This window comes from Physeter macrocephalus, chromosome 6 (genome assembly GCF_002837175.3).
Source record: "Physeter macrocephalus isolate SW-GA chromosome 6, ASM283717v5, whole genome shotgun sequence".
In the NCBI taxonomy this organism is placed as follows: domain Eukaryota; kingdom Metazoa; phylum Chordata; class Mammalia; order Artiodactyla; family Physeteridae; genus Physeter; species Physeter macrocephalus.
In genome coordinates this window covers 15577868-15593025 of record NC_041219.1, presented here as the reverse complement: position 1 = coordinate 15593025, position 15158 = coordinate 15577868, and the positions used below count along the sequence as shown (strand labels likewise).

At 36.4% G+C, this 15158-nt stretch overlaps 1 protein-coding gene across 1 annotated transcript in view; it reads right to left on the bottom strand.

The window, feature by feature from the left end:
- PTPRQ (protein tyrosine phosphatase receptor type Q) overlaps positions 1-15158 on the bottom strand; it is a 213167-nt gene that overhangs the window by 157642 nt on the left and 40367 nt on the right. The window contains exons 15-17 of the mRNA XM_024122873.2: positions 8333-8515; positions 7874-7975; positions 3853-3973 (exon numbers count right to left, since the gene is read on the bottom strand). Coding sequence (XP_023978641.1) covers positions 3853-3973; positions 7874-7975; positions 8333-8515 — 406 coding nt within the window. The remainder of the gene's footprint in view (positions 1-3852; positions 3974-7873; positions 7976-8332; positions 8516-15158) is intronic.

The window sequence follows — 15158 nt, the reverse complement described above, 5'->3', positions numbered from 1 at the left end:
TTGGTAAAGTTGCAGGATACAAAATTAATGCACAGAAATCTCTTGCATTCCTATACACTAATGATGAAAAATCTGAAAGAGAAATTAAGGAAACACTCCCATTTACCACTGCAACAAAAAGAATAAAATACCTATGAATAAAATAAAATACCTATGAATAAAATACCTATGAATAAAATACCTATGAATAATCCTACAGGAGACAAAAGACCTGTATGCAGAAAACTATAAGACACTGATGAAAGAAATTAAAGATGATGCCAACAGATGGAGAGATATACAATGTTCTTGGATTGGAAGAACCAATATTGTGAAAATGACTACACTACCCAAAGCAATCTACAGATTTAATGCAATCCCTATCAAATTACCAATGGCATTTTTTACAGAACTAGAACAAAAAATCTTAAAATTTGTATGGAGACACAAAAGACGCCAAATAGCCAAAGAAGTCTTGAGGGAAAAAAAAGGAGCTGGAGGAATCAGACTCCCTGACTTCAGACTATACCACAAAGCTACAGTAATCAACAATATGGTACTGGCACAAACAGAAATATAGATCAATGGAACAGAATAGAAAGCCCAGAGATAAAACCACGACCTATGGTCAACTAACCTATGACAAAGGAGGCAAGGATATACAATGGAGAAAAGACATTCTCTTCAATAAGTGGTGCTGGGAAAACTGGACAGCTACATGTAAAAGAATGAAATTAGAACACTCCCTAACACCATAAACAAAAATAAACTCAAAATGGATTAGAGACCTAAAAGTAAGACCGGGCACTATAAAACTCTTAGAGAAAAACATAGGAAGAACTCTTTGACATAAATCACAGCAAGATATTTTTTGATCCACCTCCTAGAGTAATGGAAATAAAACCAAAATTAAACAAATGGGACCTAATGAAACTTAAAAGCTTTTTCACAGCAAAGGAAACCATAAACAAGACGAAAAGATAACCCTCAGAATGGGAGAATATATTTGCAAATGAATCATCGGATAAAGGATTAATCTCCAAAATATATAAACAGCTCATGCAACTCGATATTAAAAAAACAAACAACCCAATCCAAAAATGGGCAGAAGACCTAAATAGACATTTCTCCAAAGAAGACATACAGATGGCCAAGAAGCACATGAAAAGCTGCTCAACATCACCAGTTATTAGAGAAATGCAAACCGAAACTACAATGAGGTATCACCTCACACTGGTTAGAATGGGCATCATCAGAAAAGCTACAAACAACAAATGCTGGAGAGGGTGTGGAGAAAAGGGAACCCTCTTACACTGTTGGTGGGATGTAAATTGATGCAGCCACTATGGAGAACAGTATGGAGGTTCCTTAAAAAACTAAAATTAGAATTACCATATGACCCAGCAATCCCACTATGGAGCTTATACCCTGAGAAAACCATAATTCAAAAACAGTCGTGTACCACGATGTTCATTGCAGCACTATTTACAATAGCCAGGTCATGGAAGCAACCTAAATGCCCATCGACAGACGAATGGATAAAGAAGGTGTGGTACATATATACAATGGAATATTACTCAGCCATAAAAAGGAACAAAATTGGGTCATTTGTAGGGACAGGAATGCATCTAGAGACTGTCATACAGAGTGAAGTAAGTCAGAAAGAGAAAAACAAATATCGTATATTAACGCATATATGTGGAAACTAGAAAATGATACAGATGATCCGGTTTGCAGAGAGGAAATTGAGACACAGATGTATAGAACAAACGTATGGACACCAAGCGGGGAAAGCGGTAGATGGGTGGGGGTGGGGGTGTGATGAATTGGGAGATTGGGATTTTTTTTTTTTTTTTTTTTTTTTTTTTGCGGTGCATGGGCCTCTCACCGCTGCGGCCTCTCGCGCCGCGGAGCACAGGCTCCGGACGCGCAGGCCCAGCGGCCCAGCCGCTCCGCGGCATGTGGGATCCTCCCGGACAGGGGAACGAACCCGCGTCCCCTGCATCGGCAGGTGGACTCTCAACCACTGTGCCCGTGTCCCGTGCATCGGCAGGCGGACTCTCAACCACTGTGCCACCAGGGAAGCCCTGGGAGACTGGGATTGACATGTATACACTCATGTGTATAAAATGGATGACTAATAAGAAAATAAATAAATAAACATTTTTAAAAAAGAAAGGAAAAGAAAAATCTAGAAGTCATCATTGATTCCATTGATTTCTCTTTTTTTTTCATTCTCACAGCCAATCCATTCACCAAATCCTATCAACTCTTCTTCCTAAATGTTATAAAAAGCTGCCCACTTCTTTCCTTCATCCCAGCATCATCCACGGCCCAGACTCCTAAAGTAATCTCCTACCTAGTAACCCTGTTAACACTTTTGCCTCCTGCAATTCATTCTCCATAAAGTATCCAAGGTGCTTGAAATTCTCTAGTAAGTCCCATTACAACTGAAATAAAAACGAAATCCTTACGGTGGCTTAGCTCCTGACCTTTGTTGGCCCCCTCTTCTCCAGGATAACTCTCCTCTGTCTCTCTCTCCGGCAACACTGACCTCCTCTATGGTCTTCAAAACGACAAGTGTGTCCCCCACAGAGCCTATGCGGTTGATGTTCCCTCCTCCTGCAGATATTCTCTTGACAAGAAGCTCCTTCTTGGCATTCAGACCACAACTCAATGCCACTTCTTCAAAGAGGACTTCCAAAGCACTCTATGAAAAGTAGCCCTCTTTCCCCCGATTTCCCCTCATTTTTAAATTTCTGGGTATATAATCCACTTATCTCTTTAGAATATGAGCTCCTTGAGGGCAAGGGCCTTGTTCACAGGTACATAGATACTCTACGAATATTACTGAATGAAGGAATGAAAAACTGAATCGATAAATGAATGAGTAGGGTAATAGAGGGGAATGGTTACCTTCTTCTCACTGCTTCTCTTCCCACTAACATCCCTCATGTCACTCCCAATTTTGCCAAAGAGTAAGCAAAATGACTACTAATCAGGCAATGAAGAATACAGGACATGTCCTAAGGAGCAGTATGCAAAGGGTATAAACAGGCATTGGGGGGGAAAAATCATAATTTAGGAAAGCGAAGAATAGACTTTTTAAAAACACCATAGCCTCTTAATGATGGACCTTCCAAGTGAGGAATACAAAAGTAAGAAATGCCTATGTTCTATAAAGCATTATGTAAATTGTATTTTCTGAGTTGAAATATTTAAAATACACAAGGAAATATGTTATTGAGTGGTGAATCTTTTTATGAGGATTTATATTAGATCAAAGTGAGCATTTTTATCTATTGAGCTTTCATGAAGCAATATAGCCATGTTGTTAATTGATGAGAAGCACTATAGGATTACATCTTTTTCATGATGGACTCATAAATCGGCAATTAGGGTAAAGGTGATCAGTAAAAAATAAATATACTGCTTACATTTCAATGGAAAATTGACCTTATATAATAGATTTCTGGAGAATTATCTTTTAGTTAAATTTTAGTTTAATTATTCTGCTCAAGGAAACTTAAAGAGACAGTGGCATAGAGAATATTGGAGTAAAACTGAAAGCCTCTGTATTCACTTGTATTCACATAAGCTGACCAGTCCATGACTCTGAATAGCAGAATTTTAGTGTAATTGCACATAATACACATTTTTTTGTTTCAGTTACAAAAATCATTACCTGACTATGCTTGGACCTCTACGTAATATACGAAAAAGTTGTTTCTTAATAAAGGCATATTAACTAGCCTATTAATAATCAATTTCTAATGTACCTTCACAATCTGAAATTTAAAAACTGCATTCCTATTATGTTACAGATTAATACTTGTTCTCAGAACTATTTCCAAAGAAGAAAAAAATTCTTACCAGACATAAACTGTGTAATAGAGGATAATTCCATTTGGCTCCAGGGGTGGTTGCCATGACAACTTTACCGTGACACCAGACAACTGTTTTACAGAGAAGTCTTGTGGGGGAGAATCAGGAGCTGAAAAGTTAGAATATATGATAATGCATTTTATTAAATATATATAAGAAAAAGTTAAAATAGAAATGCACAAAATTTTTATTATGAACTTTCTGGTAAATGAATCAGGTACAGTGCCTTTCTCCATGGGCTTGAGAGACTGTTTACTTTCAAAATGAGATGATAAAAGAAGATTTTGCATGGTGGTGTTAGAACATCTGTTTCTGTGATTCAATGGAAAAAAATATTTCATGAGAAAAAAGAACAAGGGCTATGTCATTGTGATTTACCTACTGTTCAAGTACATCTTGGTAAATTATCACCCTCTAATAAAAATAAAACTATGGGTTGGGGTGAATAAATATACAATAAAAGAGCTCCACAAACAATAAAAAGAGATGGGGAAAAAAACACGCATCCAAGAAGTGGGAAAGTGATAAGTATAACATTGTGAGAGCAATTAAAATGACAGACCTCACAAATGAAAACTACATTCCTCAATTTCAGTAGTGTCATTAAACTGCAAAATAATATCAAAATCTGTTCACTGAGTCTTCAAAATTGAATGGGTTACAAAGGAAATGCCAATGTAGCACATAAACAAGAATAGACATTTTAGGGTCTACTTCTAATTGTGCTATAATAGTGTAAGGATTTAAATATTTTAGCCATTCTGAATTGAATAAACACTAAAAAAATTACTGTAAACTAATTAGCAAGTTTATATTTCCACTTAGATAAAACATTTAGAATGGCACTCCTCAGCTCCTGTATAACAGCATAGTAATGTCTTAGAATATTAACACAATTTTTTTGCATGTAAAGGGGTATAAATTACTACAATTTTGATCATTGTTTCAGTTATGCATGGAAAGTGAACTCATAGCTAATAGAAATTCTGAGACTTTATTCAGATCTTTGAACAATGTTATAGATTAGTATTTGTGCAAATCACTTTTTCCAATAATTTGGAGAAAATGCTGCCTGAATTATTATATTTTCTTTCTGATTTTCTGAGTAATCTCCACTATAGTGTACACATACGTGTGTGTGTTTTCATTATTTTGGTAACAACAGTTTTTTTGGGGTTTTTTTTGTTGTTGTTTGTTTGTTTTTTGCGGTACGCGGGCCTCTCACTGTTGTGGACTCTCCCATTGCGGAGCACAGGCTCCGGACGCGCAGGCTCAGCGGCCATGACTCACGGGCCCAGCCGCTCCACGGCATGTGGGATCTTCCCCGACCGGGGCATGAACCCGTGTCCACTGCATCGGCAGGCGGACTCTCAACCCCTGCGCCACCAGGGAAGCCCACAACAGTTTTTTTTTTTTAATTTACTGAGCAGAGAAAAGTTTTATGAGTTCTATAGAATAACAGTGACAGCTAATTTATATTTTCAGTTGGTATTCTCACTGGCACTATAATAAAAATGCTAACAAATATTGATTATCGCAAGAATCCATATATCATTTGGAGATGTCTATTTCCCAAGATATGAATTACCTCTAACCAAGAACTCTCTTTCATCTGTCAAAACAAAAACCTAGAATATTTTTTTTCTGAATATCATTGTAAAACTTAACTTTTGTTTATTATTGGAAAAAAAGAATTTTAATCAAAACTAGTACTGATATAGAATATTATATGTTGTAACTAAGCATTTTTCTTCTATAATATGCTTTAAGATGTTTATGTGGAATATCAGTTTTTGGTGTTTTATATTTAATCTTCAATATATTCTTGGGTTTTTTTTATGTAAAACATTTTATTGCTAAATAAATGTAATTAACAGGCCTTTTAAAATAAAATACTGAATATCTACTATAGCAGACTAAGTTTCAATCATTTTAGCATTTGTTAAAATAACCTTTGTATTCAGAATTGCAGTTTTAAAAAATGAAATTGGAAAAATTAGATTAAATAAATGCAATATCTTTTGCAATCTATCCAAGTCATCAAGACAGAGCATATGAGGATCGATAAGGGTCTTCGTAAGGCTCTTACTCACTCTGCTTGGCATGATCTTTCCTATCCCTCACCCTCCCTCTACTTGTCTGTCTTCAGGTCACAGTTTAAACATAACTTAATCAGCTACATTTTCCTGGATGCTTCAGAGTAGCTAAAGTTCCTTGTTTTTGGTCCTGGTGTACACTTAAACCAGTAATTAGAATAATAAAAATTACTTGTCTACACATTTGTCAAATTTATCTCTTCTGCTGAACTTCAAGCTCCATGAAGGCAAGGAGCTCCTACTACCCAATAAAGCAAAGCTTCTCAGGCCTTTCTCCATTCTAGATTTGCTATAATTTTTCTAAAAGAGGTCTTGTTCTTCACCCTATTCCTTAGCAATTATATCAGTAACTGGGCCAAGGACTTAAATGGAAGTTTACCATGACTCTGCATTTTTAACAACCCAGGTAATTTGGATGCATAGTATAATTTGAAACTATTGACTTGGGCGGTAATAAACTCTGCCTGTTCAAAATATATGTTCACTACTGGTCTAGGGTCCCTCATATAAGACCTCAGATTCTTACTATAGGGACTATTTCATTAGATTGGAAATAAAGAGGTTACTATGTCTATTAGGGCATTGCTAAAATGATTTAATACATCTTTCTTAGACATCACCAAAGAGAGAAGGAGAGCTAACCTTCTTCCCTAGCCTTTAGCCATGGTCTCTTTGGGAGAACTTTTTTATTTGGTTAATTTTCACTTTGAGAGCAAGAAGAATCTATGAAAAAAATGAAAATTTGGACAGGTGAGTTTTGCTGAAGAAACAAGCATGGAAAGTAGAGGCAATAACTAAGGAAGACTAACCCATGAGAAGACTTAGAAACTGGGGCAACCAGTTCTAAGTTTCTAGAACTGGGGGTAGAAACTAAGATCTACCAGTTTCTGACCCTGGTAGATCACCTTACCAGGATGCTTTGGCGAAGTATTTTGGTGGAGGGGAAAACATAGAGGGAACTGAAATGGGGGAAGAGGGCTTCTGAAGACTTCATTACTTGGAGCAAAGTAAGAAAAATGCAGAGAAAAGCCTTTCTTCTCCTAAAAGTAAGTAACATACATTTTGTCCTGGTGAATGACTAGAATCTGAACCACAGAGTGCAGCTTAGTGTGAAGTTGGGGAAACCTGAGAGGGTGAAAAAAGATATTCTACAAACACATGTTACATCCAGACCTACCCCTCTTCGCAATGGGACTTTCTTTTACAGAAGAAAAATAACATTCTCAAAATACCCAATGTAAAAAACAAAAAATGTAAATCCAAATCCCAAATATATCTCTCAAAAGTAATTTTCTTAGCATGATATATGCCTATAACTTGGTGAAGTAGTATTGTAAAGTGGTCTCAGTAGTAAAGTTGATTTTATTCAGGTTAGGAAAATGTATGCTTAAATATTCAATATGAAGGCTATTAACATTCAGGAATAGCATCCTGGCAAATTATGTAGAGAAATCTGGAAAATAGCCTGAAGTCATTAGCAAGCTAATCCTAATAACAATAAAAAATGTTGCAGGTTGACATAACAGAATCTACTACAAAACTCATGTAAATGTCTATTCTTATGAATGTTAAAGTTGAAAAACACAGTCATAACATATACTGATTGACATTCAAACTATTCGCACCAAAATTTTAGCCTTAAAAATTCCCATGGAAAAAAATATTACTGATTTTTTTTTTACAGAGCATGGATGACATCAGAATTAAAAAAATGCATTTTATATCTGATTTTACTGAACATAAATCTGACTTTGCAAGCTTCTTTTAAACCATGACAATGAAATCGCTGTATAAAGCTGGTGCAGCACACAAGTGCTACCCAAGGCTTGAGAATTCTTATATCTTCATTCTGTATACATGTTTTTTGAAATGTGATGGATTCAAAATATATCACTATTCGCTGCTATATTTACCATCTTCTTCAGTCAGCACACTTATGGGTGCACTCCGAACTCCTTCACCTTTGAGTGTACTAGCTGACACCTCAATTATATATTGCGTATACTTCTTCAGTCCTAAATAGAAATAAAATAGATAAGACTTACAAAATGTCCCTTAATTATATGCAAGAAGCAAACTATGAAATGTCTCTTAACACTCTTTCAAAAGTAAAAACTAAATGAAAATGTAGTTCTTGGAATAGTAACACCTATTACAAAGACAAAATATTTAAAAATGTGGAAAAGAACTGACTTAGAGTAGTCTTTCATATGACCTGCCATAAACTTCTAGTTTATTTACCAGAAGGCCAGAATTGTCACACCCTGTATAAAGCTAATCACACTTACCATTTCTAATATAACAACAAATTAATATGTTGTGGCCACTCTGTCAATATAAATGTAAATATCCAATATTATATATATTTTTACCTTTAATGTTCTGGGTCAAAGAGGTTGTATTTATAGCTCTTTCCTCATTTCCATTACTTTTCTTGAGATAAATTGTATATTTTTGTACAATTCCATTGGGACTATTTGGGGGAAGAAATGATAGCTCAATCTCTCCAGAGGAAATATTTTTGTAAGTAATATTTTCTGGTGCGCTATCAGGCACTGAAACAAACAAAAATATACATGCATAAAACAATCCCACCCTAATAGTGCATTCTGCTGAAGTTTTCGCTCCAATGGCTAAGGATATGTATACATGAACATTCATTTGAGTGCGATTATAATAAACATCCTAAATGCAGTAAAATATGGGTAAATTATAGCACTTACAACTGTTTAAGACAAATTTCATTTCAAAGAAAATTCATACTACAACTCTACAGAATAATGTTTATAGGATGATATTTTTATTAAAATACCTGAGACTATATTAAACTCTCCTACATTGCAGTACATGCAGATAAAGTGGTCCCCTGGTATCTGCAGTGAATTGGACCCTCACCCCCACCCCCTTCACAGATACCAAAATTCAAGGATGCTCAAGTCTTATATAAAATGGCATAGTATTTGCATATAACCCATGGACATTCCCCTGTATACTTTAAATCATCTCTAGTTTACTTATAATACCTAATACAATATAAATGCTATGTAAATAACTGTAAATACAATGGAAATGCTATATAAATAGTTGCCTACCAGCATGCAGCAAATTCAAGTTTTGCTTTTTGGAACTCACTGCAATTTTTTTTCAAATATTTTCAATCCACAGTTGGTTCAATCTGTGGATACAAAGGGCTAACTGTACAAGAAGGAGGACTGAAAAACACTTAAAAATTGATTCTGCCTTTCATTAATAATGATAATAATACATAAATGATTAATAGATTAGTTTTGATATACAACAAGATCTATGACAGGACAAGGATCCTCTCCTAGATATAAGGCTGCATATAATAACCTGGTAACAAAACAGTCTACTAAGGATACAGGATATCAATAAATAAAACACTAGTTTTCTGTATCTACTAATGTTCTTATTATATTGAATGTAATGGTCACAAAATGGTTTTCTACACATATTCAAATACTAATAGTACATGTGGGATTCCACTTCTGCCAAAATACTGGAATAAACACTAAATTGAATGACTATTATAATTAAAAGAAGTAAAACTGCATAAAATTAACATTTTTCTTGTCATGTAAGGAACTGCAGAGCTGACAAGGGAGTTAGAAATTTCTGGTGGTCCAAAAACAAATGCAAAAAAAAAAAAGCAAAAAAACAAACAAAATAAAATCAAACAAACAAACAAACAAAAACACAAAGTAAAAACAAGAATCCTGAGATGGAAGCTGGTACTAAAGCCTGCTCTGCCTTGGAGCGTACTGGTCAATCCTGGTGACTTCGAGTTTCTGTATTAACAGCTGTGTAGAGTGCCAGAAAAAGAATATAAAACCTTGGGCCAGAAGAAGGATAAAGGATAGCCCTGCATCAAGAATTGGAATCCCAAAAGAATGCAATTTCAACTAGGGCCATGATATTGGCCAACTCTAGGGGCACCTTGAATTCTTCTTCAGAGTACCACAGAACTCAATGTGAGTGGTAACTCCTAGGCTTGTGCAATGTGATGTATTCACTCTCAAGGACTAGGGGGTGAGAAGTAAGCCCACCGTGCAAAAGAGGCCAGAAAAGTAACTTTTATCCTCTTGCCACTCCTCTGGATGAAGAGGTGGAATAGAAAGAAAAATTATACATTTTTGGAACTGTAAGCCTATCCCTATAAGCATATGTGGCCTAAATCCATGCTACCCATATAGCCTGAAAAGACCTCTACTTCAGAATATAAATTAAAATGAATTTGACTTGCCATTACTCGAAAGCAACTAGCAGAAGCAAACACACATTTTCTTGGAAGAAACTCAACCTCAACTCAGTCTACATAAATTTCCCACAGATGAAGTTTCAAGGAACATGACTCACTGATAAAAGTCACAAAACACACAGGCAAATCAGGCACCAATACTTAAAGCCAGCAGAGAAAAAGGAAAACACACACACACACACACACACACACACACACACACACACAGCAGTCAGACTTCAAAAGACTTTAGATATTGAAGTTATCAAAGAATAAAAATACAAACGTTTAATATATTTCAAGAAATCAAACATTTGAAACTATGAGCAAATAATTCTTTAGATAATAACGTAAATAACCAAGCAGACTTGAAAGAGAACCAAGTAGGACTTGTAGAATAGAAAAAAAATAACTAAAATTAAAATTCTCTTGATGCACAAAAAAGCAGATTAGATATAGTGAAAATTTTAGCAAAAAAAATTTACAGTATTGAATAAATTATCAAAAAGTAACTCAGAGAAAGAAAATGTAGAGAATATAAAATGGCAGTTAAGAGACATAAAAGATATACTAAGGGGGTCTAAGAAAGTAGAGAAAATGAAGAAGAAGAAATATCTGAAGGGATAATGGCTGGGACTGATCAAAATTGTTGAAAGATACCAAGCTTCAGAACAAGAAATCCCAATAAATCCCAAGCAAAATTTTCTTTAAAAAATCATATTTAGGGGCTTCCCTGTTGGGGCAGTGGTTAAGAATCCACCTGCCAATGCAGGCGACACGGGTTCGAGTCCTGGTCCAGGAAGATCCCACATGCTGTGAAGCAACTAAGCCCATGCACCACAACTACTGAGTCTGCGCTCTAGAGCTCGTGAGCCACAACTCCTGGGCCTGCGTGCTACAACTACTGAAGCCCACGTGCCTAGAGCCCGTGCTCCACAGCAAGAGAAGCCACCGCAATGAGAAGCCTGTGCACCGCAATGAAGAGTAGCCCCAGCTCCCCACAACTAGAGAAAGTCCGCATGCAGCAACGAAGACCCAATGCGGCCAAAAATAAATAAATAAATAAATTTTAAAAACTCATATTTAGACACATCATTGTGAAAGTACAGAATACCAAAGAAGAGAAGATCTTAACAGCACCAGGAAGAAAACAGATCATCTACATAGGAATGACAATTAAACAGAAAAGTGACGTCAGTTGAAAAACTAATGGAATTCTAAACCCAGAAAAATTAACAAGAGCAAAATAAAAGCATATTCAGACAATCAAAAACACAGAGAAAGCCATCAATGCAACCTCAACAGATGCAAGTGTAAACAATGTACTTAAAGCAGAAAAATATTTGCTGGAGATGAAAGATCACAGTTGGAAAGATACTGGTTTAAAATTGCCTTCATAGAACAGTAACAATAATGACTAACTTGACGGTTAAACAACATAAACTAAATATGTGCATATTATTGCCATTATAGAGTCCTGATATAAGTCCTTTCCTTTCAAAAGAAAGAATAGAACCTTTTTTATTGGTAGTCTAGATACAATGGATATAAAAAATGCTACTGGGCTTCCCTGGTGGCGCAGTGGTTGAGAGTCCGCCTGCCGATGCAGGGGACACGGGTTCGTGCCCCAGTCCAGGAAGATCCCACATGCCGCGGAGCGGCTGGGCCCGTGAACCATGGCCGCTGAGCCTGCGCGTCCGGAGCCTGTGCTCCGCAACGGGAGAGGCCACAACAGTGAGAGGCCCACATACCGCAGGAAAAAAAAAAAAAAGCTACTAATAAATTCAGTAGAGAAAATTCAAAAGCCTTAAAAATGTAGAAACAGTACCCCCTCACCCCCACTGTTACCTGTTATGAAGTGCATTGCATCTAAAGCAGACTTAAGAGGAAAAACTGAGATAAGAATGTTGATATTTCTAAAACTTTGGGAAGAACTGTAATTCAATACATAACTTGATATAGCAATATATAGCAATATAATCCTACTATCCCTTCCCAAAGACTCAAAATCTTCTCTACTATCTTTCCAAGCCAAACCATTAAATTGAGAAAAATCCTCAACAGCTACTCTGAATGCTTTCTTAGCCTTCTGGCTCTAAGTGAAATCTTGGAACTGCTTGAGAACACTACAACTCAGCACTCTTGGGTAACAGATAGCTATTTGTTTTTCTCTCATCATTCCTATAACCACAGGGCCTGGAAGTCAAGTATTTATGCTTTTCTTTGCCATATCCAGATCTATTCTTCTTCTTCCTGAAAAACTCGAGGTGTTACCCCTCCTTTAGGACAATCACCTAGTGGTACTCTTCCACTTCTCCACACGTCTTAAAAAAGTTTATCACCTGTATGACTGACTTCCTCTCGACCACTCTCCGAGATGTCAACATTGATGGAAATGATCTGCGCTATTCCGTGGACTCTGTATTCCTCGAGCTCCATAATTTCAATAATCTTTTCCTCCGCCTCGCTTTAACCACTAGCTTTCATGGCAACACTTGAGGGCTTGTCATTACCAGTAACTCAGTATTCCTCTCTTTGGCAACCACCTATCTTTCCAGCTGACTGACCCTTGTATTGCCAATCCAACAAGTCTTTGACCCTCATCAAATCTTCACTGCCCATCACCTCCCTTATGTCCTCATCTCCCTACTTACTCAGGTCAGAGTCCACAGTCTATCACTAAAATCACTGCCTAGCAATCTCCAGAAACTCCTTTTCCTATCTTACTTTTCTTGCAAGATTCCAACTTAGGTTAAACTGAACTCAGGGCTAGTTCTACATCTGCAATATAACAGCTAAAAATGTCTGAATAAAATACCACTCCATGCTCACTAGCCTTACTTTAATTTATAACCTCAAATCTCAAATCAATCTTTTTTCACTGCTTGGCAGCCTATCTATTTTTTAGTTAATTCAGTCTCCTATGTATGTTTTCACCATATTCTCTCTCCACAAACATCCAATATCTCCTCTCCCTCCTTATTCGAAGCTGATAAACTTGCTTCTAATTTCACTGAGAAAATAAAAACCTTCAGAAGAGGACTACATACGTTCCTACCACCGCTCTTCCTTTAACTGCCTTCTCTCCTTACTCCTTTCTAAAACCTAGTCCACTGCAGCACTAGATTCCACTCCATCTACCTAGTCAGACTTTAGACTTGACATTCTTTCCTCTCTGTTGTATTTTTAGTTTTTCTCTCTTCACTGAATTATTTCTATCATTGTACACATACATCAGCTATTGCTCCATTCTACCCTCCACTTTATATCAACATTCCTCAAAATGTGCCTTTCCTCATTTTCTCCACTTTCTTGTCTATCATGCTCTCTTAAGTCCCATTTCAATTAGGCATTTCCCCCCATTATTAACCATGAAACCTACTGTCATGGAGTCATCAGTGAACTCCATCTTGTCAAACCACGAATCAACTGCATGCCCTCACCTTACTTCACTGTCAGCAGCATTTGACATAGGAAGTAAATTGCTTCTCCTTTAAAATATCTATTCATTTGACTTCTAAGACATGACCTTCTCCTGATTTTCCTCCTACCTTACTGGCTCCTCCTTGACTTCCCAAAGTCTCCATGTCCTATTGCTCGAGGACATAGTTGTATGCTTCTTTTCTTCTCTATCTACACTCACCCTGATGTAGTGTACCTCATCCCTTGACTCTGAATACCAGAGATGTGATGACGTCTCTAAATTGTATATTCAACCCTGGATCCTTTCCCTGAGTTTTAAACTTATATGGCCAATTGCTTTCACGATAGGCACTTGACTATTTCAAACATGTTCAAAACACGGACTTCTGAATTTTTCAACCTGATCTCTTCCCCAGACTTCCTCATCTCAGTAAATGGCACCTCATTCACCAAGATACTCAGACCAAAAACCTAATAATAAATGTTGAGTTTCCTCTTTATTCCCACATCCAATATATTCAGCAGCAATCTTCTAAAATTGCAAATCATATCATGTTCTTGTCTCATAATTCTCCAGTAGCTTCACATGAAAATTAAACACTAAATGTCTCGGTATGGCACCTAAGAATTGGCATTGTCCTCCTCTGCCTGCCTCTCTCCCTCCTCATCTGCTAATCCTATCCCCATAGCTCATACTGCTCAAATGACAGAAATGTTCTGCTTCTCCTCAAACACATGAAGTGCCTTCCCACTTCAGGGAACTTGGTAATTGCTATTCCTCTTTCTGGAACACTTTTCTTCCTTATCCTCATCTAATTAAATCTCATACATTATTAATATCTCTAGGTAAATATAACCTCAGAGAGGCCTTTTCTCAGTCTTCTATCTCAAATAGGCTGCTCACTATTCTATAACTCTCTTTTCTTTCCCTGATATTTTTTTCTTCAAGGAATTTGCCAGTACCAAAAATCATAAATATTATCTGTTTCCTGGTTTATTTTCTGTGACCCTTCTAGAATGTTAAGTTCCAGGAAGATAGAAATTTTGCCTTATATACTGCTGTAACTATAGCGCCTAGTTCAGTGGTAGCACGTGATATGGAATCCATAAAAATCTGTTCAGTGAATGAATAAATATGCTCAAAATGATACAGAATATATTTAAAACAAGAAAGAAATTTACAGCTAAGGAAAATAAGTAAGACTGAATTGAAGAGCGCTTTAATTGCAAGAAAAAAAGAATTAGTGATGCTCTGCTTGAATTTTATAACTCAGTATAACTTCCGATTTTGAAAAATTCTCATTGGAATTTGCTAAATTGTCCCTCTGAAGTTAACTGCCTTCCACCAGTAGTCAGGATACAAATATGCATCCCTGACCCCAGGCTGATATCCTTTGCATTTTTATTCTTTTATCCTTAGGGGATAACCAATCTGGATCTTCAGGGAAAATAAAGCAAGACAGACTTAATGAGAAGTGATTTTGGAGAGTAATGATGCACTTAAAGTTTTCTGAAAT